Source organism: Nicotiana tabacum, chromosome 16, assembly GCF_000715075.1.
Source record: "Nicotiana tabacum cultivar K326 chromosome 16, ASM71507v2, whole genome shotgun sequence".
In the NCBI taxonomy this organism is placed as follows: domain Eukaryota; kingdom Viridiplantae; phylum Streptophyta; class Magnoliopsida; order Solanales; family Solanaceae; genus Nicotiana; species Nicotiana tabacum.
This window is the reverse complement of record NC_134095.1, coordinates 34,965,498-34,989,838: the sequence shown is the minus strand read 5'-3', so window position 1 is coordinate 34,989,838 and position 24,341 is coordinate 34,965,498. Positions and strand designations below refer to the sequence as shown.

The window sequence follows — 24,341 nt, the reverse complement described above, 5'->3', positions numbered from 1 at the left end:
CTTACTCGTTAGCGAACCTATGTTCCATGACCCGATTCTCAACCTATAGGCTCCCTTGCCTCCTCTACCTCCCTGCCTCCCGTCCCACACTCTGACCCCGGCCCCACACTCTGCCCCACCCTAGGACATGCTCTTAATCTATCATTCCAGACTGCAGCCACTACACCTACGACAAATCTAAAGAAGACTCGCTAGTGCCCAACGGACAACGAATCAAACTAGAAGGAAACAAGTGACTACAAGTACACTAGTTGAATGATTGAACTATTGTGAACTAAAGTAACATCAATTTAGCTAACACCAAAAGGCAAACAGTAGAACGGGAGGTACCAACTCCCGAGAACCAAACCTATGTTGATTTGTTGTACTCGATGTAGTTGTACGCTCACACACCGCTTCCCACCGCCCTTTGCTGACGCTCGTCCAGGTTGCTCTCCTTTGCTAGTGCTCGTGCGCCCAACTTGTCTTTAACAACTTCGAGAAGTTCCTTGAAAACACAAAAAATACCACAACCCAAAAACCAAAAAGGACTGTCACCGCTACCACTGGTGTAGCCCTGACAGTAGTAGGGGAAATGTTGGGATAAAGCAGAGAACTACACCCAAAAGCCTTAAGTACCTTAAATGGTAATTAAAAACAAAAATCTTAATCTAGAAATGGAAACCCTAATTGCCACTAATTAATATCCAAATAGCCTACAAATCCAAAAATTGAAACGGTATATGAAAAATAGATAAAATTGTGAAAATTTTCACGGAAAGAGATAAGGAAAATTGCGATTATACCAAACACAGAGGTAATTTTACATTGTAAAGAACAAAGCATATGCAAGACAAATTAAATGCCACAAAAAGGATAAGAAAATGAAGTAAAGAAGGGGAGAAATTAAGCTCACTTGCAAAAGAACGCGCAAAAGAGCTGATAAATGAAAAGGCAGCAATTTGATTCTCCGTTCGATAGTTGTCCGTCGCCGGTAGAAGCTACTGTTCTGACGACTAATGAGAGCGTTGAGAAAATTAGACAAAGACAACAGAATTTTTACAGAGAGAAGATCCTTGTTGATAAGGTTGGAATAAGAAAATTGCTCCTCCAAGCTTGTTGCCCTGTAACAACTGTAGCAGCACGCGGTGACGGCAAAGACGCAAATGCCGGCGTGGGTGTATACTGTTTAGGCAGTTTATATCGAGCCAATAATTTATCTGATTCATATATTTGTGCCTAAAATGGAGCAAGTATGGCGAAGTTGGTTTCAGAAGGACCTGAAGTGGAGATTTTGGTGCCCATTCTTGCAAGCCTCCATTATGACTTGAGAACTTGATTGCTATCCTAGTTGCTGCATTCCCCCTTCTAGCACGTTTTTGGGTTTCTCGGATTTTATGCCCACATCTAATTAAGAATTCACAATACAATCATGACCAGATATTGAGAAGCTTTTTTCCCAATAACAATATGCAATCAAACCCAATTTCAAAAAATAATCTGCTCTAAAGATGAATACACATAGCTATTATGTAAGGAGCAAAATTCAATGGAAATAAAGAAACAACTTCTGCACATTCAACATCAATATTCATAAAACGTACCTGTAATTATAAATTTGAAACATATGTAATTATAAGAAGAAACTCAATATTTGAAAAACAGAGAGAGAACTGATAATATAAAAAAGTGCCCAATTTCAAAATAATTTACTACAAGTTTAGAGCTTACCTTGATGAGAAGGAGAATGAAACCTAGGTTGCAGAGAGGAACCCAAATTGTGATTCTTTGTAGAGTTCAATTTGTGAGATGCTAGCTACTAATTGCTCTGTAACAAACTTATAAGTTATTGTATACTTATATAAAACATACAGTACGTTCTTTTGGGGGAAGGGGGGGAGGCGAGGGTGGGAAGAGAGTTGAGGGGTGCATGGGTCAGTTGTGGGTTGGGCAGAAAAAGACGGAAAAAATAGCGCCCAATTTTGTTATTTTAACGTCTGGATTTTATTATTTTTAATGACCAAAAATTATCCTTTCGTTAATATTACTCCTAAAATTAATTTTGATGACCGGAAATAAAATTGGTCGTCATAGATACACTTATAACGACCGAATTAAAATCTCTTCGTTAGAATTTGGTCGTTAAAAGTCAATGTTCTTGTTTCATGGGAAAATTTGTTATCTCTCGCCAGCTCAGCTGGTAAGTCTGTCCACCAAAATTTGGACAAATCAAAAAATATCACCTAGTATTTTAACCTCTGCTGGAATTTAAATTCAAAACCTTATGATTCCCGACACATTTCATTGACCAATTGGTCATATGGTTTAGTGCATTAAACCTAGATCTTAGTAAGCCTAAAGCTGGAGTTAGCCAATTGATGATTCTCTATCCAGGAGGAATATTGAAAATACAAAAGAAAGAGCAATACTGTACCATATTTTCTTCTCTTTGGCCATCTGGGTTGCATAAAACTATGTCGCAAATGATTAAAGTATATGAATAAAAATGAAACACTACTGTCAGTAGATGAAATAATTAAATGAATATGAAAAGCATAAGGGAATGGGAACATTTTGACCCTACTGTTTTCAAATCACATCCCCGAGATATTCCCTTCTTCTCCTTTTGCTAAGTCATTTGCACGCCACTGCTTCGCATCTCTAAACTAAAGTTTTGAATACAATGCTACTATTTCAAGTACTGTACAACTATCTACCTTTTGATTGTTTCCTTGTGCTTTTAGCTATTAGGTGTTCAAATTTTACAGATGCAGCTAATTTGAATTCGTATCAAATAGGTCATATAAGGAATAAAACACTTTTTATAAAAAGATTCTTCATTTATAAATCCTATCTTTGTTAAAAATTGATAAAAATCCAATAAACTCACACCTGGTGGTTGTTTTTGGTTCGAAATAAGTTGCTGTTGTGGTTGTTTCTATTGTATTTTTCTTGCCTCATTAATTATTGCAATTACATATTATTCCATCTCATAATCGACATGTTACTTTTTTTTAATCTCAAATAACGTCAACGTTACTAAAAGGGAAAGTAACTTATGCGTGGTGCAAATTTCAAGAGCTACTCTTTCTCTTCTTTCTTACTAAATAAATTAATCTCATAAAACCTTTCGGCGGAGACCAAAAGAGAATGCAAGCTAATTGTCCCCTTAGTTTCCGTAATTTAAACTTTAACCCTTAAGATTTTGAAATTTTATAGGAAAACTGTTCTATAATACTTTATTCCTTACTCTCTCTTTTTTCCTGCAGAATTATTTTCCCCGCTTCCTCATATAAATACTGGCTGCAGCATTGCCTCCCTGAAAGTAGCTTACGTACCTCTTATTTTTCTTTCTAAATATATACTTTTTATATGTGCTAGGTGACATTTGAGAAAATAATTCCTTCAGACCAGGTGCGGGAACAAGATTTAAATTATGACTTTGAATCAATACTCAGTTGTTACCAAAGTTTGCAAACATGACAAGAACGATCAACATAATGATTAACTAATCTAAGCATGGATAATATGATCATGGAAAGCTACAATTACATGAATAAGACTCACTCGCATACTATGACCCGACAACAACGCATAGGTACTCGTCACTTCACCTGTACGTTGTACCCAAAATTCAAACATGTAGCAAATAGGCAAATAAGACCTAATCCTTCAAGCCAAGGTTAACCATGACACTTACCTCGCTCCAACGGCCAAACTCAAAGCTCAACCACGGCTTTTCCTCTCAAACGAGCCTCCGAACCGATAGAATCTAGCATATTACAAACCATACGATTCAAATAAAGCCTTAGGAACTACCCACGATAGAATTTAATTTAGGCCAATTGAAAAGGTCAACACCCAGGCCCGCTTGGTCCAAACTCGAAATTCGGACCAAAATTCGATTACCCATTCACCCCCGAGCCCAGATACATAATTGGTTTTGGACTCCGACCTCAATTTGAGGTCTAAATCCCCAAATTTCAAAATCCCTAGTTTCTACCCAAAAATTTCCAATTCCACCATAAAAACCTTAGATTTTAGGTTGAAATCTTGTGAAATGTAGTGAAAGATTGAAAGGAGATAGTTTAGAATCACTTACCAATGACTTGGGGAAGAAGGGTTAAATGAAAGCGAAAATTCATAACAGCCTCAATATATATATATATATATTCTACTACCCGGATCTGGAGTCACAATTCACGAACTTCTAAGATTTCACGACAAGTAAATATCTGAAAGAAATACAATTGTTTTCGAAATGAACGAAACAGTAAAATGAAATGTCTAGAAGGGGACTCCAAGGTCTGCGGACGCCGTCAGATCTACCTTGGGTCTCCTATAGGATGAATCCAGCAGCTAATCTCATGATCAGCTCGGGCCAGTACCAAAATCTGCACAGGAAGTGCAGAGCGCAGTACTAGTACAACCAACCCTATGTACTCGTAAGTGTCGAGTCTAACCTCGGCGAAGTAGTGACGAGGCCAAAACAAAACACCTACAAATAAACCTGTGTAGTATAACATTATATATACCAATAACAGCAATAAAAGAAACAAGACAAGTAATATTGGGAGGGGGACATGTTGAGGGGATCACAAGATAAAGGATCACAGCAGTAATAAGCACTTTGATCAACCGATGTACTTTGAGCAAATAGAAATAAGTAACCACAGTAAAAGAAAATGCACGGCATCACACTTTGTGTTTATACTCTCAACCTCACCATATAAATCAATAGAAACGGCACCGCATCACCCTTCATGCATTAAACCTCTCATAACATGGCACGACATCACCCTTCGTGCATTAACACTCACAATATGGCACGACATCACCCTTCATGCATTAACACTCACATAATATGGCACGGCATCACCCTTCGTGCATTAACACTCTCCCTCACCAACATAATGAACAATGATAACAGGGAGATAGAAATAACAAGAACAAGTCTTACTTTATATTAGGTTCCACAATACCAACCTCAACTTTGAATCAATACTTAGTTGTTATCAAAGTCCACAAACATGACAAGAACGATCAACATAATTGTGAGCACATGATTTTTGCCTCATACGAATTACTCCAAAAGAATTCCCAAAATTAGGTCTTTTCTTTAACTAGGTGTTATTTTTAGGAATTATTGTGTGATTTCCCTTATTATTCGCATATATTTGTGTGCGTGTTTAATTTTGTTAATGCATTAAAAATACAAAAATATAGCATTTCATTTGAGATTTGATTTTTACATTTTTTGGAATGAATTAATAATTAGATGTTTTACAAAAATGAAACTTCAAAAAAATATAACATATTTTTGTGATTTAGTCAAATTGTGTGATTTTCTTTTAATTTGGCATTTAATTATTTGTGATAATTATTAGTTAGAGTTAATTAGTATTTTTAAGTTAATTTGGTGTTTTATAAATTACATTTAAGACTTTTTTTAATTTTTGAAAGAAAAAGAAGAAAAGAAAAGAAAAAGAGTTAATAAAAGAGAGGAAATAAAATTTGGGCCAAAATTAAATTAAATCCCAAGCCCAAATCAATTAACCCAGCCAAAAACCAGCCCAGACCCGTCCCAACCCGGTCCGCCCTTACCAGAACCAAACGACGTCGGCTGGACACGCTTTGATCAGGGCCGTCAATTTTATTTGATCGAACGGCCCAAAGCTTTGCCCATCACCCATATCCGACCCATTTTATCTGAGACCGATCCGGTCTTCAGCTCACTCAAATGACGTCGCTTCATTTAGTCAGATGATCCAAGCCGTTGATCTCGTTTGATCGAACGGTCTGGATCCAATTCCACCCCAGTATATATACATCCAAACAAACCCCGTCCCCCTCAGACCCCCCCCTCCCATCTCGTCTATCGTCTCCCTCACCCCAAACCCTAGAGACCAGCCGCCACCATTCCTCACCGCCTTCCGGTGGCGGCGCCGGCTCCGTTCCCCTCCAAAATCACACCCTAGAACCACCCCAACCCCCTCTTTCCAAATCCATGATTCGTTTCCCTCGAATCTTGCCCGAACCTCTCGAATTTTAGATCTAAGGTTCAAATCCCAAAACCTCCGAACCCTAGCCAACTCCAATCCCTCCCAAACACAACCGTCTTGACCCCCTCATACCTAATCCATCACCAGTTTCCCTCGAATACCCTTGAAGCCCCTCGAATCTGGATTGGAAAGAAAAAAAACGAACCCCAAATCCCAAAAATCCAAATCGTTAGATGCTTGAAGATTTGAGATCGAAATCGACCTTAGTTGTGTGTTCTCAGTCGAGAACACTCGATTAAGGTCTATTCCGGCCACAAATTCGAAGAAAACCAAAGGCCTAATTAGAGACAGTGTTCAGATATTTGGAGGTAGATTTCCTTATTTTGATTTTTTCTATTTTTCTCATTATTATCTTCTTCTACTCCTTTCTGTTATTAGAATATTTATTTGGTCAGTATTGTTCTATGTTTTTAGTTAATAGATTGTTTGTTGATTTTGTTTGGTGTTGTTTTGTTTCTCAGTAGTTTAAACTCACAGTAGTTCTTGAATTGATTCCTGTTAATTTTATTGAAATTATTTTATTTTAAGAACTATTAGGCAGTCTGCTTGGAAAGTTTGTTTGTATAAAGATTGAAAAACCTAAAACGATATGAATTGAGTTCAGCCTGGCCCATGAATTTCAAGTTTAAAAACATAAACTTTAAGATAATAGTGGGAATTATTTAAGTGTTCACCTACTTAAGAAGTTTCTAGTGGATAGTAGGGTAGTATTTGCACTAATGGATTAAATAGTTAAGTGAATAATTGAGTGGACAATGGAGTGGAGGATTAAAGAAATGAAAAGTTAAATTGATAGTGGAAAATACACTAATTGAATGCCCATTTAAGGGAGTTGAAATTCAGGAGAAGAGGAGAGGCTAGTACTTGGAAAATAGAGAAATATACAATGAGAGAGATTGGAAGAAGGACATTCGGAGAGATATATAGAAAGGGAGATACACAGAAATAGATAGAGAAATCAAAAAAAAATCATAAACGATTGCAGAATTTCAGAAAAATACATTGTTTCATTGAGTCATTTGGTATTTTCTGAAGTTTTCCTTTAGTATGGAAGCAATTTCTGGTTAGCTGATAATAAAAAGGGTTTAAGTCGAGTCTGGTTTGGGGTCTGTTGATTCATTAAGACTGAAATTAAGATCTGGACTATTTTATCATATCTCTTGGTTTCAAAATTAGTCTGCTGGTTCACATTTTGGTGTTGAATACTACTACTACTGTTGGTTACTGCTGATACCTCATTTTTCTGCTTCCTTCCTTCATTTCCAGGTACACGTCTCAAAACTACCTTGATGTAGCTGTTGAAATAGAAATGAGATCAGCATGTTCATGTTCTCTATGTGTTGTACACTGATGGCTAGATAAATGTTAGTTAGTGTGTACATTGTTTGATGCAAATCAAATTTGATGTGTAATAATCTGGACTTTGAACGATATTGGACTGTTAAATTTGAATTAGAATTTGTTCATCATGAATAGTAGTTTTAGTATAGTGTATCTTGAATTCATGTGATAATTATTCATTACAGCTTAAAATTGGCTTTGCAATCAGAATGTAGATCATGATAATGTTAAAATCGGGCCTAATAATTGATTTAGTAAGTGCAACACTTTAGTTTTGACACCAGTAATTTGAGCTTAAGATCAGGGAATAGGCACTTAAATTGGTGAAGTGTGTTTGATAGCTCAACTTAGTCGTTAATCACTCCATTGCCTTCGGAATATTGTGGTAATACATTAGTTAGGCATAACCCAAGCTTGGAATTGGAATCAAAATGATCAGTGCTTGCTAATTTGAGTAGGTGTACCTTGTTCTTACTTGTTACAAATTATAGAGTGCACATGGAATAGCTTGAAGCAAATTCAGTAGTATTCGTTTTAATTGAATTAAGTTTGCTTGGTACAAAGATCAAGGCCCAGCGGCCTGTTTCCAGCAGTTTGAGCTTCAGCTCCTCTGACGCGGGCCCAGGTCCAATTTTAATTCCATTCACGTTTGGACTTGGGCCAAGGTCTGCGACTGGCCAATTTTGGGGTACAGACCTAGATGTAATTTCTCTTTGTTGGGCTTATCCTGGAGCCTAATGGCTAGACTGTGGTGCAGAATTATCATTTGGTCCAGTAACAAATTAATTAGGACTTTTTCTTTTATTATTAGAGACAAATAAAAATAGAAAATCATAGTTGCTTTTAGGTTTGCCTTTTAAATAATAAACTGAGATGAGGCTCGTTAAATAAAATGCCTAAATCGCGGGGCCCTCAATAAATGTCTGTATTAAATTACTTAGAATTCGGGATGGGCGTTTAGAGAATTTCACGCCTCCCCCTCCCCCCCCCCAAAGATAATAACGCGTTAGTCACTTTAGGTGCGCTTTTAATAAGTTACTTTCTTAAACTCGGGTGTGCATTTCATGTGACCCAAATCAATTCCCAAAATGTTGAATAAAATGTGTTCAGGATTGCGGGTGCATTTTATGTGACGCAATCCAAAGACACGTTTTAAACAACGTTCAACTTTCTCTAAAAATAATTGAATAAAAGCGGTTGAAAGCTAAAATTGGCACATAGGTTCAACATGTATTAAAATCAGATAAATAAGCTGAATATGACAGTTGAGCGACCATGCTAGAACCACGGAATCTGGGAATGCCTAACACCTTCTCTCGGGTTAACAGAATTCCTTACTCGGATTTCTGGTTCGCGGACTGTTAACAGAGTCATATTTTCCTCGGTTCGGGATTCAATCGGTGACTTGGGACACGATTAATCTCCCAAGTGGCGACTCTGAATCTTAATAACAAATCTCGTTCCGATTGTCCTTTAAGTGGAAAAACTCCTTTATGCCCTCGCGGGTGTAGTGAAAAAGGAGGTGTGACAATAATGATTAACTAGTCTAAGCATGGATAATATGATCACAGAAAGCTACAATTACATGAATAAGACTCACTTGCATACTATGACCCGACAACAACGCATAGGTACTCGTCACTTCACCTATATGTTGTACCCAACATTCAAACATGTAGCAAATAGGCAAATAAGACCTAATCCTTCAAGCCAAGGTTAACCACGACACGTACCTCGTTCCAACGGCCAAACTCAAAGCTCAATCACGGCTTTTCCTCTCAAACGAGCCTCCGAACCAATAGAATATAGCATATTACAAACCATACGATTCAAATAAAGCCTTAGGAACTACCCACGATAGTAAAGAATTCAATTTAGGCCATTATTGAAAAATTCAACACCCAGGCCCGCTTGGTCCAAAGCTTAAATTCGGACCAAAATTCCATTACCCATTCACCCCCCGAGCCCGGATATATAATTGATTTTGGACTCCGACCTCATTTTGAGGTCTAAATCCCCAAATTTCAAAATCACTAGTTTATACCCAAAATTCCCAATTCCACCATAAAACCTTAGAATTTAGGTTGAAATCTTGTGAAATATAGTGAAAGATTGAAAGGAGATAGTTTAGAATCACTTACCAATAATTTGGGGAAGAAGGATTCTTTGGAAAATCGCCTCTTATGTTTCTAGGTTCGTATACATATATATATATATATAAAATTCCCAATTCCACCATAAAACCTTAGAATTTAGGTTGAAATCTTGTGAAATATAGTGAAAGATTGAAAGGAGATAGTTTAGAATCACTTACCAATAATTTGGGGAAGAAGGATTCTTTGGAAAATCGCCTCTTATGTTATATATATATATATACATACATATATATATATATATACATACATATATATATATATACATACATATATATATATATATATACATACATATATATATATATACATACATATATATATATATACATACATATATATATATATACATATATATATATGTATATGTATATTTACTCTACTACCCGGATCTGGAGTCACAATTCACGAACTTCTAAGATTTCACGACAAGTAAATGTCTGAAAGAAGTACAACTGTTTTGGAAATGAAAGAAACAGTAAAATGAAATGTCTAGAAAAGGGCTCCAGGGTCTGCGGACGCCGGCAGATCTACCTTGGGTCTCCTATAGGATGGATCTAGCAGCTAACCTCACGATCAGCTCGGGCCAGTACCAAAATCTGCACAGGAAGTGCAGAGAGCAGTATTAGTACAATCGACCCTATATACTGGTAAGTGTCGAGTCTAACCTCGGCGAAGTAGTGATGAGGCTAAGACAAGACACCTACAAATAAACATGTGCAGTATAACATTACATATACCAATAACAACAATAAACGAAATAAGACAAGTAATATTGGGAGGGGGACATGTTGAGGAGATCACAAGATAAAGGATTACAACAGTAATAAGCATTTGATCAACCGATGTACTTTGAGCAAATAGAAACAAGTAACCACAGTAAAAGAAAATGCACAACATCGCCCTTTGTGCTTATACTCTCAACCTCACTATATGAATCAATAGAAACGGTACCGCATCACCCTTCGTGCATTAAACCTCTCATAACATGGCACGACATCACCATTCGTGCATTAACACCACGACATCACCCTTCATGCATTAACACTCACATAACATGGCACGGCATCACCCTTCGTGCATTAACACTCTCTCTCACCAACACAATGAATAATGATAACAGGGAGATAGAAATAACAAGAACAAATCTTACTTCATATTAGGTTCCACAATACCAACCTCAACTTTGAATCAATACTCAGTTGTTACCAAAGTTTGCAAACATGACAAGAACGATCAACATAATGATTAACTAATCTAAGCATGGATAATATGATCATGGAAAGCTACAATTACATGAATAAGACTCACTCGCATACTATGACCCGACAACAACGCATAGGTACTCGTCACTTCACCTGTACGTTGTACCCAAAATTCAAACATGTAGCAAATAGGCAAATAAGACCTAATCCTTCAAGCCAAGGTTAACCATGACACTTACCTCGCTCCAACGGCCAAACTCAAAGCTCAACCACGGCTTTTCCTCTCAAACGAGCCTCCGAACCGATAGAATCTAGCATATTACAAACCATACGATTCAAATAAAGCCTTAGGAACTACCCACGATATTAAAGAATTCAATTTAGGCCATTACTGAAAAAGTCAACACCCAGGCCCGCTTGGTCCATACCCAAAATTCGGGCCAAAATTCAATTAACCATTCACCCCCGAGCCCGGATATATAATTGATTTTGGATTCCGACCTCAATTTGAGGTCTAAATCCCCAAATTTCAAAATCCCTAGTTTCTACCCAAAAATTCTCAATTCCACCATAAAAACCTTAGATTTTAGGTTGAAATCTTGTGAAATGTAGTGAAAGATTGAAAGGAAATAGTTTAGAATCACTTACCAATGATTAGAGGAAGAAGGATTCTTTGGAAAATCGCCTCTTATGTTTCTAGGTTTGAAAATTTGAAGAATTGGAGAAAATCCCGTCTAAGTCATTTTTCCCCAGCTGCAGATGTCGCAAAATGCGACCTGAGCTTCGCAAATGCGAGAAAAGCTTCACAAATGCGAAACTCCTACACTTCTGCTGCCTTCGCAAATGCGAACAAAATGTTCATAAATGCGGAACCTGAGGATCGAAAATGCGACCTTTGTCTTCGCAAATGCGAAGTTGTCCCTCCCAGCCCACTGCTCGCAAATGCGATGACCTCTTAGCAAATGCGAAGTTTACAAATTTGGTGCATCAACTACTATTTTTTTTAAAGTTCAAATGCTCCATAGCCTATCTGAAACTCACCCGAGTGCTTGGGGCTCCAAGCCAAAAGTGCACACTAGTCTAAAAATATCATACGAACTTGCTGCACGATCAAATCACCAAAATAACACCTAGAACTACGAATTGAGCACCAAATCGAACGATATTTTCAAGAAAATTTTAAAACTTCTAATTTCTCAACTGGACGTCCGAATCACATCAAACCAACTCCGTTTCTCACAAAATTTCACAGACAAATCATAAATATTATATTGATCCTGTACCAGGCTCCGAAACCAAAATGCAAACCCGGTATCAACAAGGCCAAACATTAATCAATTCGTAAAAATCATTAAATTTTCAAACTTTTAATTTTCAACAAAAATTCATAACTCCAGCTAGGAACCTCTGAATTCGATTTCGGGCATACGCCTAGGTCTCATATTTTAATACGGACCCACTGGGACCGTCAAAATATGGTTCTAGGTCCGTTTACTCAAAACGTTGACCGAAATCAACTAAAATTAACTTTTAAGGCAAAAATTCTTATTTTTATTAGTTTTAGCATATAAGCCTTCCGGGTCAATACCCAGACTGCACACACATATTGAGGAAGGCTAAAATGAGGTTCTACTTTGAAATACAGAATTTGGTTCTAATACATAAGATGACCTATCGGGTCATCACACTAGGTTCGGCCGAATAAGTAGAACCAGAATTTTTATTCAGGGGTGTCAAAATTTAAAGAAATAAATACACAAATAAATCAAGGGAATGCAATACATATTATATTATATATAATTTTTATCTATCTAAGCAGTGTGGTGTTTCGACGAAGGAGTGCCACTTGAAATAATGTAACGCCGCCATTAGTCCAAACCCGCAACGGAAGAGCTAGCTCCAAAGCCATTAATCACGATAAGATATATATATATATTAAAAGCACAAAGGCCCTTAGCGAAATATCATTCGCCTTTTTAACCCTCTAAAAATAGATTTCACATTGGATAAAATAGTCATTTAATTAATTCCCTAATATTTAGAACTCTAAAATTGACTAAAATTTTGATTATTAAATCTTTCTTTTTTTGTGGGGGTAAGAAGTCCTAAAGTTTAGGACTTTAATATCAATTAGTATTTTATCATACATATATTTTTTCCTTGTTTAAACTTCATATATAACGTAATAATAATTATTTTCATATTACTTTTAGTGGAGGTAGATTCTATGGAAAAAAGAGTAAACTAACGTTTGTTTTAATGAAATTAAAGTAACTAATAGATCATGCAACTTTATGCCTAATATTTAAAAAGATCTTTAGGATTTTAAATAAATAATATAACTTTCCCATGTTTAGTTCGTGTATTAGTTGTAAAAATATCATCTACGACATTTAGAAATAATACCAAGAAAACTTTATCATGAATAAAATGTGCAAATATATATGTAAAATAAAGGTTAATACTTTAAAGGATATCACTTTCTAGCACCTAATTTTTTTTTGTTAAATCTTTATCTTGGACTTGAAAGCCAATTAATATTTTAATTATCTTACATAAATTATTTTATTTGAATAATGTAACATAACTATAATTCCTTTCATGCTATTATATGTGAACTATAATAGTTCATATATATTTGAACTACTTTGCTCTCCAAACAATATTTTTCTATTTAGTAATTTTTTATGTATAATATCTTTAAAAATTACCCTTAATAATTAAAATAAATGATTAAGATAATATTCAAAAATATAAATGAGAGAGAGAGAGAGAAAGAGGGAGAGAGAGAGAAGGAGAGACTAGAAAAGTATTTGGTAACACTAATGATTCTGCAAACACAAATATCCAGATCGATTTTTTATCCCTTAGTACAGAATTTATAGTAAATAAAATTATAGTTAAAGTTAAATATTTAAAATTTGGGTGAACTGATATTAAGAATTTGAATCAATAAAAATAAATTATTTTCTTTAATGTTGAGAACAAATACTTAAGTTTTTGAATTAACTAATTAACAAAATAATTCTATCCAATTCCTTTCTAAATTTATCATATTAGTTAAAAAAATAATTTAAGTTGAAAAAACTCTTAGGATACATAAATTTATTTCAATAAAAAGAGCATTGGTGGTTAAAGCAATCAGAAAATAAAATATAATCGGTTATGATATAGTATTAAGAGTTAATTAAAATAATTTAAATTTGAAACAATAAGGATGAAATAATAGAAGATACTTTATTTGAATTGTCATTAATTTTTTCTCTCATTTTGCATTTGTTACAACAAATGACAGCTCCCTGTATCTTTTGAATTGTCGTTAGATAATTTTTTTTTTGTGATCTTGACCGTTAACACTCACTAGATTTCTCTTCAATCATGATAAATATTATGAGAATTCTTCCTTTTTAAATGTTTTTATCGTGTTTTGTATATTTTGGATATATTGAATACAATTACTATGTTAATGTAATAACATTAATTTTTAGTATTAAAAAAATATTGCATAGCATAAACTGTTATTTTTAATAATTTATGCTTTATATATATATATATATATATGGAGATCAAAACTGTAAGTGTGAAATGCGGAGAGCATTTTCCAAGGACGGAAATTAAAACGAGCTGTAGGCACATTGTCAAAAGATATTTTTGACATTAACAAAGTCAAAAGATAATTGCATGAAGTTTCTATCAAATATTGACAAAAGATTCAAGTACAGTTTGACGATTTTTCATACCAATATTAATATTACTGGTAATAGAATTATGTATAATTATTTTTAACTGAAAAACTTACTTATTGACAAATTGTTACAAAGAACATACTTGAAGGACGTATTCAGCAATTCGATATTCTCCCTCTGTTTTTATTTTCAATTTAAATTTGTAATCTGTATGGGGGTTACACATTTCACAAGTTTCCATTCAATTCGTTATTCTCAAAAAAGCTGTAAAAATAAAAGAAAGAGAAAGATCCGTCCTTTTACTACCGCTTTTTATGTCTTTACGACCACCTCAAACTTTCACCCACTCACTCTTCCCTCAGTTATGGCCTCTGCCTTCTCTCTTTTCTCACTACACTATTCTCCCTTTCTCTCCTCGCCAGTATTTCTTCATTTTCAGATCCGACATTACAACACTTTCCTAATTCGTTCAACAACATTCTTATTAACTTATGGGTTATTTTTCATGCAATGCAGAATCTGCAATCGCCACCTGCGATTCTTACAACTTACCAAAAAGGAATCGCAAAAATAAACCCTTTAAAATCAGAGAATTTTCTTACTCTGAGCTTCAGTCAGCTACCAATGCATTCTCTCAAGACAATCTTCTTGGCAAAGGCAGCCATGGATATGTCTACAAAGCTCATCTTCATCAAAATAAACTCAATACCGTAGCCGTTAAAAAAACCAAACAAACTGAACCACGTAACAGTTCTGCCAATTCCCCAGCTGAAAATGAGATCGAAATTCTTTCCCGAGTTCACCACCCTAGGCTCGTTAACTTACTGGGTTACGCAGTGGACAACAACCAGAATAAATTAATCGTCGTTGAGTTTATGCCTAATGGGTCTTTATATGAACTGCTTCATTCTTCTTCTAAACCTCCTAATTGGGCCCGAAGAGTCCGTTTTGCTCTGCAAATTGCAAAGGGAGTTCATTTTTTGCATTGTTCGAACCCGCCGGTGATTCACAGAGATATAAAATCGTCGAATATTTTAATCGATGGGAATTTTAGTGCTCGGCTTGGTGATTTTGGATTGTCTTTGAGAGGACACGTGGAAGATGTTATAGTAAAAAGTACGCCGCCGGCCGGTACGTTAGGGTATTTGGATCCTGCTTATCTTGCACCGGGCGATCTCAGTACAAAGTCCGATGTTTTTAGCTTTGGGATTTTGCTGCTGGAGATTATCAGCGGTCGGAATGCAATTGATGTTAATTACAGTCCGCCGTCAGTGGTGGATTGGGCGGTGCCGCTGATTAAATCCGGCGAATATGCAGAGATTTGTGACCCGAGAATCGGTTGGCCGGAGGACGATGGTGTTTTACGGCAGCTGGCGGTGGTGGCGGCGCGTTGTGTTAGAAAGACGGCGGCAAAACGGCCAGCGATGGCGGAAGTAGTGGAGTGGTTGAAAATGGTGCATAAACGGATGAGCTCGCCGATATGGAATAACATTGGGCGGCGCGTAGGGCGCGTGAGAGAGTCGACGCGCGTGGTTAAATACGAACCCCTGGATGATAGTATGGAAATTGTCAAGATCTCGAGAGTCGGAAGTAGAAGAAACAGGAAAGTATCCAATGTGACGAGCGTAGAATTAAGAAGTGTTGTGATTGGTGGAAATAGAAAGCAAGAAATCCAACCAGTTATTAGGTCAAAATCTATTGGTTCTCTTGATGAGATTGAATCTGAACCGTTAGATCTGGCCAACACCAGGAGGAAAGGAGGATTGGCTGTGAACATGCCTACAGTAAGGTTGAGTAAGTCAAGATCAATGGGCATGATACAAAGTAGTACAAGGTTAATGAACAAGAACAATATTAGTAATGGGGTTGTGGTTAAGTTTGTAAAGAAACCTAATGGAAAAGAATTAGAGGAGTCTAAATTGCTAGTTAATGTAGGAAAAGAATCCCCAAGGGGAGAGAATTGATTTGCATTATAAAATTTTTGCTGCTTGTGTTATTCATTTCCTTCTATTTTTTTAATTTGTACTTTTTTCTAAACATTAAGATTTTCTTGTGTCTTGAGAAGCTTTTTTTGTTGGAAGAGAGCTATATGATTAAACTCATTTATCACTTGAAAGAGAAATTGTGTTTGCTCATGGAATTGAAAATCTAACATATAGATGAGGGGTCATTTAATTTAATATGGCGCGAATTAGAGTATACATAGGCCCTGAATCAAGTACTGTTATCTGTCGGTACTGTTATCTGTCGGCAAGAAAAAAATCACATGTTTACTTTGTTAAAATGAATCAAATCCACACATGAGAGCATGCTTTTATATCTAAAGTAACTAAGTAAATATAAAATTTATCCATAAACTTACTTTACAAATATCACTAAAATTTTAATAGGATTGGAACTCGCTACAGTTCTCCCAAACTATTTAATGTAGACATATTCCAAAAGAAGCAAAAAATGCAGGTCACTTTCTCTCAAAAGTTGCAATACCATGTACTCATGAGTCATGCCCCTTTTATTCCCATTGTGTTAGCTGATTCTATGATATATAAATTTTTCATCTAATAAAAAGCATTAAAGTATTTGACTTTTCTTATTTTCGCCCAACATTAGAACTCATCTCTTAAGCATTCCTGTATCAATTAGTATTGTTAAATAGACATACTTTTGGAGTTTTGCTTCTCCTTTTCTGTCCTATTAATTAATAAGTGACGATTAAGATACAGTTGAACATGGTATTATGCATCAAAATGGCACCATCTATGTCATGTTCGTAAGGAAATCGAAAATTAAAGATACCAATAGTAGAAGATTAAAAACAATAAAGGTAATACTGAAAAGTAGCTAAGAAAGTAGGCATGGAGGAATGCTAGGAATGTTTAATGATGGAGATGTAACTGAGAGATCATAAAAGCTTCAGCCTCTTCAATAATAATGGAAATTAAGAGCATTTATGTATAGCGGCTTTAGCCCCTCCCATAATTATTTTCGTTTATCATAACTGTCGTGCATCAACTTTGAAGAATTGGTGACAAAGATGAAGCTTTCACTGCTCTATTAATGGAGCAGTGAATTAGGGTACATGCAGAGAAGATCCTTCTAGAATCTGAGATCTGGAAATGAAGAAGAAGAAGGAATGTTTTCTCATTAAGCTAAAGAATACAAGGACTGCTTTTTATAGATGAAAGCAGCTAACTTCACGTGCACTACATGTGCAATTAACTAACTCTTAATCGCACTTCTAACTACTGCTTTAACAGTAGTAACAACCTTCTAATATAACTAGACTTTAACCATAGTTAACTCAGCTTAGTTAGCAACTATTTCAATACTCCCCCTCAAGTTGGAGGGTGGAATACATCGAGCACTCCAAGCTTGGATAGAAGGTGCTGATGCTGAGTAGTTCCCAGAGCTTCAGTTAACAAATCTGCTAGTTGATGTTTGGTATTGACATGCTCAGGCACTATCAACCTTTCTTTGATCATGCCTCTCACAAAGTGGCAATCAATCTCAATATGTTTCGTCCTCTCATGATAGATGAGATTGGAGGCAATCTATATAGCTGCTTTACTATCACAAAACAACTTCACAGGTGTGGTGACAGGTACATTTAGTTCTCTCAGCAGCCCTGTTATCCATATCACCTCTGAGACTGCAACTGCCATGCTCATATACTCTGCCTCTGTTGAGCTTCGACTCACAGTGTGCTGCTTTTTTGACTTCCATGATATGATAGAGTCCCCTAGTGTTACTATGTAGACAATCACAGATCTTCTAGTGTTTGGGCAGGCTGCCCAATCACTGTCACAAAATGCAGTCAGTTCTGTGCAAGGACTGTTCTTCAGCAAAATCCCTTGACCTGGTGACCCTTTCAAATACCTAACCAGCCTAAATGCTGCTTCCCAATGTGAAGTTTTAGGTTGTTGCATGAATTGGCTTAGGACCTGTACAACAAAGCTAATATCAGGTCTAGTGATGGTTAAGTAGAGTAATTTCCCAATGAGCTTCTGATAAGGAGTAGCATCTGGAAGTATATGATCTGTAATACCCCCTACATGTTCATCATAATCCATAGTAGTGAACTTAGCATTTACTTCCAAAGGTGTATTCACAGGCTTAACTCCACTCAAGCCAACATCAGAGATCAACTCTAGAGTGTATTTTCTCTGATTGAGCAATATGCCATCATGTGATCAGAAAATTTCAATTCCTAGGAAATACCTTAGTTCACCTAGGTCTTTGACTTTGAAATTATTGTGCAATGTACTCTTTGCTTGGTCAATTAATCTTTTGTTGTTCCCAGTGATAAGTAGATCATCTACATACACTAAGACAATGACTAGTTCCTTACCTTCCTTCTTTGTGAACAAAGAATGATCATATGGACTTTGAATGTACTTGGCTGATTGTAGTGCATTTGTGAGTTTGATATTCCACTGTCTAGAGACTTATTTCAAGCCATATAGTAACTTCAACAGCTTACAGACTTTATACTCCCCCTGCTTTTGAAGCCCCTGAGATAAATCCATATAGACTTCCTCTAATAGGTCACCTTGTAGGAAGGCATTATTTATATCCATCTGATACAGAGGCCAATTCCTTGAAGCTGCAACACTGATCAATGTTCTGATGGTCACCATTTTAGCAATTGGTGAGAAAGTCTCATGATAATCTAAACCTTCCTGCTGAGTGTACCTTTTTGCCATGATTCTGGCTTTGTACTGGTTTACTTCTCCATTTGGTTTGTATTTGACTTTCTACACCCATTTTGATCCAACTGCCTGCTTCCCTTTAGGGAGATCCACCAATTCCGAGGTCTGATTTTGTTCTAAGGCATTGACTTTCTTCTGCATAGCTTCAATCTATTTTTGATCTTGGGATGCTTCCTTAAAATTCTTGGGCTCTGTGGGTGATGAGAACAAATTTAGGTATTCTTGATACCTAGTGGATAAGTGATCATACTCCACATAGTTATTGATGGAGTATAAGCAATTAGGGGCATCGCTTCTAGAGGTTACATAATCTTTAAGCCATATTGGTGGCTTGGTATTTCTCTTGCCTCTGCCATTGTCTACAACTGCTTCAGTAGTGGTAGGCTGTTCTGCAGCATGAGGCTCTTCTGCCATTGATTCAACCTCTTGTAATGAAATACCATGTGTCTCCATTGGATCATCAGCATCTGCAGGATCCTCAGCATGTTGAGAAGGTGATGTGCTATCTGCTGCATTTGTTTCATGAGTGGCAATGGTGGGAGTTTCAGCTTCTGTTTGCCATGTTGGTTCTTCTGTTACTGTAGTATTATTATTATGATCATGCTGCATCACATGAGAGTGGTCTGGTGGTGATGTTGCATCATTTATTTGCATGAACAGGACTTCCTCCTCATGTTCAACTAGCACGGCTCTGAAAGGAAGGATCCTTTCTGTGAAACTTACATCCCTGCTATCAAAAAAGGTTTTGGAATCTAGGTCAAATAGCCTATATCTCTTTTGAACCTCAGAATACCCCATCAGAACTATCCTCCTTGCCCTTGGGGCCAGTTTATCACCCCTGCGCAGGCTACTTGCATAACATAAACAACCAAACACCCTTAGGTGATCTAGCCTAGGTTCTTTACCATAAAGCAATGCATAGGGTATTTTTCCATCTAGTACAGTAGTAGGTAATTTGTCGATCAAATAGACTACAGTTTTCACACACTCTCCCAAAACTTAGTTGGAATTGAACTATGTATTTTAAAAGCCCTTGCTACCTCGAAGATGTGTCTATGTTTTCTCTCAACTATTCCATTTTATTGAGGAGTATAGACACAACTACTTTGATGAACTATACCATAGGAAAACAACATCTCATTACATTGTGAACCAAAAAATTCTGTGCCATTGTCTGATCTCGGTACTTTTACACAAACATAAAGCTAATTTTTTACCATCACTAAGAAGTCTTTAAGTACAATTGAAACTTCACATTTGGATTGAATCAAACAGACCCAAGTATATATGCTGTAATCATCTTCTATAGTAACAAAATATTGTTTTCTGTCAAACGTTGGCTTTCTATAGAGGCCCCAGACATCAACATGAATCAATTGAAAAATACTACTAGATTTACTCTTACTAACAGGAAAGCTTAACCTGATCTGCTTTGCCATTGGGCATACTGAGCAATTCTCCTATACTGTATTATTGACTTTATTCTTTAAGCTAGGAATATATTGCATAGCAACTGTTGATGGATGTCCCAATCTAAGATGCCATAGTTCTGCTTCATTCACTTCTTCAGTTACTGTTGCTCCTACTATGGGTTTGAACTCTCTTTGTAGAATGTAAAGACTATTACTCTCTCTACCAATCCCCATTACCTTGCCATTGTAGAGTCCCCGAAACACACAGAATTTAGGGAAGAAAGTGACTCTACACTGCAATTCCTTGGTTAACTTTGACACTAAAAGCAGACTGAATTTGAAATCTGGGACATGTAGTACATTTGTGATTTTTTGGCTTCCTAAAATCATTGTACTTCCTGCACATGCTATGGAAGATCTACTTCCTATTGGCACCTGCACTCTACTGTCTTGTTATTTTTCCAAGCTCCTTTGTTCTTCTAATAGTTTCTTGCATGGTATAATATAATGAGATGCTCCAGAATCAATTATCCACTCACAGGCATAGGTACTAGATAGCAATGTAACAATACATGCCATCACATTTAAGGTGTTATCATTTGATGGTGGCTAGTTTAGGAGGTCCATCAACTGTGAGTATTCTTCCTCAGTGAAGAAATGTCTTTGCTGCTGAGCTTCAGTAGTTTCATTATTGGCATATGGTTTGAATCCTCCACTAGGCTTTGCTCTGCCGCCCTGCTGACCTGAAACTAAGGGTGTCTAACAGGCCGGGTCAACCTGTTTCCGGACCGGCCCAGATCGCTTGAAACCGGAATCGGCCCAGACCGGTACGAAGGGGGTCGGGAGGGCTGTGTTAATGGGGTAAGGGGGTTGGTCCGTTTACCTTCGTGCAATCGGACCGGTCAAACCCGGTCAATACGATTTACTGTAGAATTAGTTAACCGGCCCGGCCCGGACCGGCCCAGACCGGTATAGCGGCTACTTTTAATTTTTTTTAATGTTTCTACTTTTTGACCGTTCGCCCAACGGTTGTTTTGCACATTTAGCCCTTTTTGTGCCAATATTTTTTTTTAAATTTAACACTTTTTGTAATTACTAATTTAGCCCTTTGAAAAACTATAAATACACCCCCCTCTTCTTCATTTCTTCACTCATCTCTCATTTCTCAAACTCAAATTCTCAATTCAAGTTAAATCATGCCCCATACTTCTAGAGTGCGCTCATATGTTTGGGAAAACGAGGTGGTAGTAATGAAGAAGTTCACAAAGTAAAGTGCTAGAACTGTGGTCGAGTCTTAAATCTTCGTACAAAGTGTGTGGGCACAGGCTGTTTAAGGAGGCATATGAAGAGTTGTCTTGAGCGTCCTCCAGAAATTCGTATTTAAGTTGATTTGAGAAAATTTATGTTATTTTAAAATTATTAGACGTATTTATGCTTAATGTTTTAGTTTGTTAGATTAATTTGAAGCATTATTATGCATGAAAATTTAGTTTTACTCTTTTTTCGTTAATTTACTTGTTAAATGCAAACTTCAATTTGTAATTTTGAAATAAATGTAGCACTTGCAATTTATAAGTATAATTTTTCCCATATTCATTGTATTATTTATATTTTTACTTTATATTAATATAACTTACAATAGTTATACAAAATACAAAAAAAAAAAAAAAATTAAAAATTACACTAACTCGGCCCGGCCCAGCCTTTTGTACGCGTAACCTTTACGGTTCATTTTTTACCCGGATGAACCCGAACCCGTTAAGCCCGGTAACTCCTAACTCGTAACTGGCCCGGTTCGTAACCCGTACGATTCCAACATTTCCCTACCCAGCCCGGCCCGGCCCACCCGTTAGACATCCTTACCTGAAACTCCACTAAATTATCTAGTTTTCTTCTTACTCTTAAAATCTGGGGGATAACCTATAATTTTGTAGCAATTTTCCTTCAAATGACCTTTATACCCACAATGTTCACAAATCAACCCTATGCCTTTAGGCTTGAATCCTTGTGCCCTTCTTGCTAACATAGTGAGTGGATCCCTCTGTATATCTACCACACTAAGTGTTCTTTGATTTTCCTCTTGTGGCACAATTACATAAGCTTCATTAATAGTAACTACTTGTCTCCATGAAAGTATGTTACTCCTTACATTCCCATAGCTTTCATTTAAGCCCATAAGGAACTGCAACACACGCTGAGATTTCAGATGTTTAATTGAAGGTCTTGACTCTTCACAATCACAACAAGAAATTGGGGCCAAAACATCCACTTCATCCCATAGATCTTTCATTTTAGTGTAATAGTTTGTTACTGAATCTGTTCCCTGTCTCATCATTGCAATCTCAGACCAAAGGTAATAGATCCTTGTTAGGTTTGAACGATCAAATATCTCCTGAAAATCATTCCACACCTTCCTAGCATCTGAGGCATAAACGATCCTTGGCATCAATTGGTTCGAAACTGTACTTCCAATCCAAGATAGTACTATCGCGTTGCATTTTTCCCATTGCTCAACCAATTCACCTCTGTACCTACTTTTAGTACATGCACCATCTACAAATCTAAGCTTACCTTTTTCTCTCAGTGCTAGCTTCATTGCCCTGCTCCATAAGGCATAATTTTCTGGCACTGCGAGCTTAATTGGGATTAAAACTAGTCGTGGAGTGTCTCGTGCTTGAAGAAATAGCGGGTGGTTATGGTCGAGTGAGATTACCTCGTCTCCAGCCTTGTCTACCAAAAATTGTTTCAATTTCGCCGGATCTTCTCGCAGGATCAAATCCTCACGATCGCAGCTCTGATACCATGAAGAATTGGTGACAAAGATGAAGCTTTCACTGTTCTATCAATGGAGCAGTGAATTAAGGCACATACAGAGAAGATCTTTCTAGAATCCGAGATTCGGAAATGAAGAAGAAGAAGGAATGTTTTCTCATTAAGCTGAAGAATACAAGGACTGCCTTTTATAGATGAAAGCAGCTAACTTCACATGAAGAATTGATGACAGAGATGAAGCTTTCACAATGGAGCAGTGAATTAGGGCACATGCAGAGAAGATCCTTCTAGAATCTAAGATCTGGAAATGAAAAAGAAGAAGGAATGTTTTCTCATTAAGCTAAAGAATACAAGGACTGCCTTTTATAGATGAAAGCAGCTAACTTCACGTGCACTACATGTGCAATTAACTAACTCTTAATAACACTTCTAACTACTGCTTTAACAGTAATAACAATCATCTAATATAGCTAGACTTTAATCATAGTTAACTCAGCTTAGTTAGCAACTATTTCAATAAACTTGTAAGAATATTAAGTGTCGATCTTGCAATACTCATACGATCGAGTCATAGGCGAAATCAGGATATGAAATTTACATGTTTTTATAATGATCTCAAGTTCATATTAAAATAATAATTGAATTTACGATTAAATATTTAATAATTTTTTAAATATATATACAAGATTCGAATAAAAGTTATTAGATTTGTATGAACTTAGATTCGTCCTAATACGGCAACAAATTGTAGAAACGATTCAATGTCCTACACGAATTAGCAGGTATACATAGATTTGATAGCAGTGTGCACTCACTATTAAGACTCAAAATATATTTTCTACTTACTATATGAAGACATATTGTATCTACTTAAAAGTTTTTATAAGTATAGATTTATATTTGATTTGCATTATTTATTAAAAATGAATAGAATCCAATAATACTTTGTAGAATACAGTAAAAAGTGTAAACCTAGAGCATACATATGATGACTGTCAATAGCTATGCCAAGGTTCGTAGAG

General features: G+C 36.3%; 2 protein-coding genes across 2 annotated transcripts; one reads left to right on the top strand and one right to left on the bottom strand.

Annotated features, from left to right (window-relative positions):
* Positions 1–14,622: 14,622 nt before the first annotated feature.
* Positions 14,623–16,420, top strand: LOC107782836 (serine/threonine-protein kinase-like protein At3g51990). The gene has a single exon (XM_016603773.2). It carries the CDS (start codon positions 14,918–14,920, stop codon positions 16,388–16,390), a length of 1,473 nt encoding a protein of 490 aa, XP_016459259.1. The 5' UTR covers positions 14,623–14,917; the 3' UTR covers positions 16,391–16,420.
* A 6,006-nt stretch (positions 16,421–22,426) lies between these two features.
* On the bottom strand, positions 22,427–23,143 carry LOC142170192 (uncharacterized). Its single transcript, XM_075232037.1, has one exon. It carries the CDS (start codon positions 23,141–23,143, stop codon positions 22,427–22,429), a length of 717 nt encoding a protein of 238 aa, XP_075088138.1.
* Between the last annotated feature and the right edge of the window lie 1,198 nt (positions 23,144–24,341).

Excerpts from the sequence above, each read along its gene's own strand:
- LOC107782836 (XM_016603773.2), top strand. The coding sequence starts at position 14,918 with ATGGGTTATTTTTCATGCAATGCAGAATCTGCAATCGCCACCTGCGAT.
- LOC142170192 (XM_075232037.1), bottom strand. The coding sequence starts at position 23,143 with ATGAAGCTAGCACTGAGAGAAAAAGGTAAGCTTAGATTTGTAGATGGT.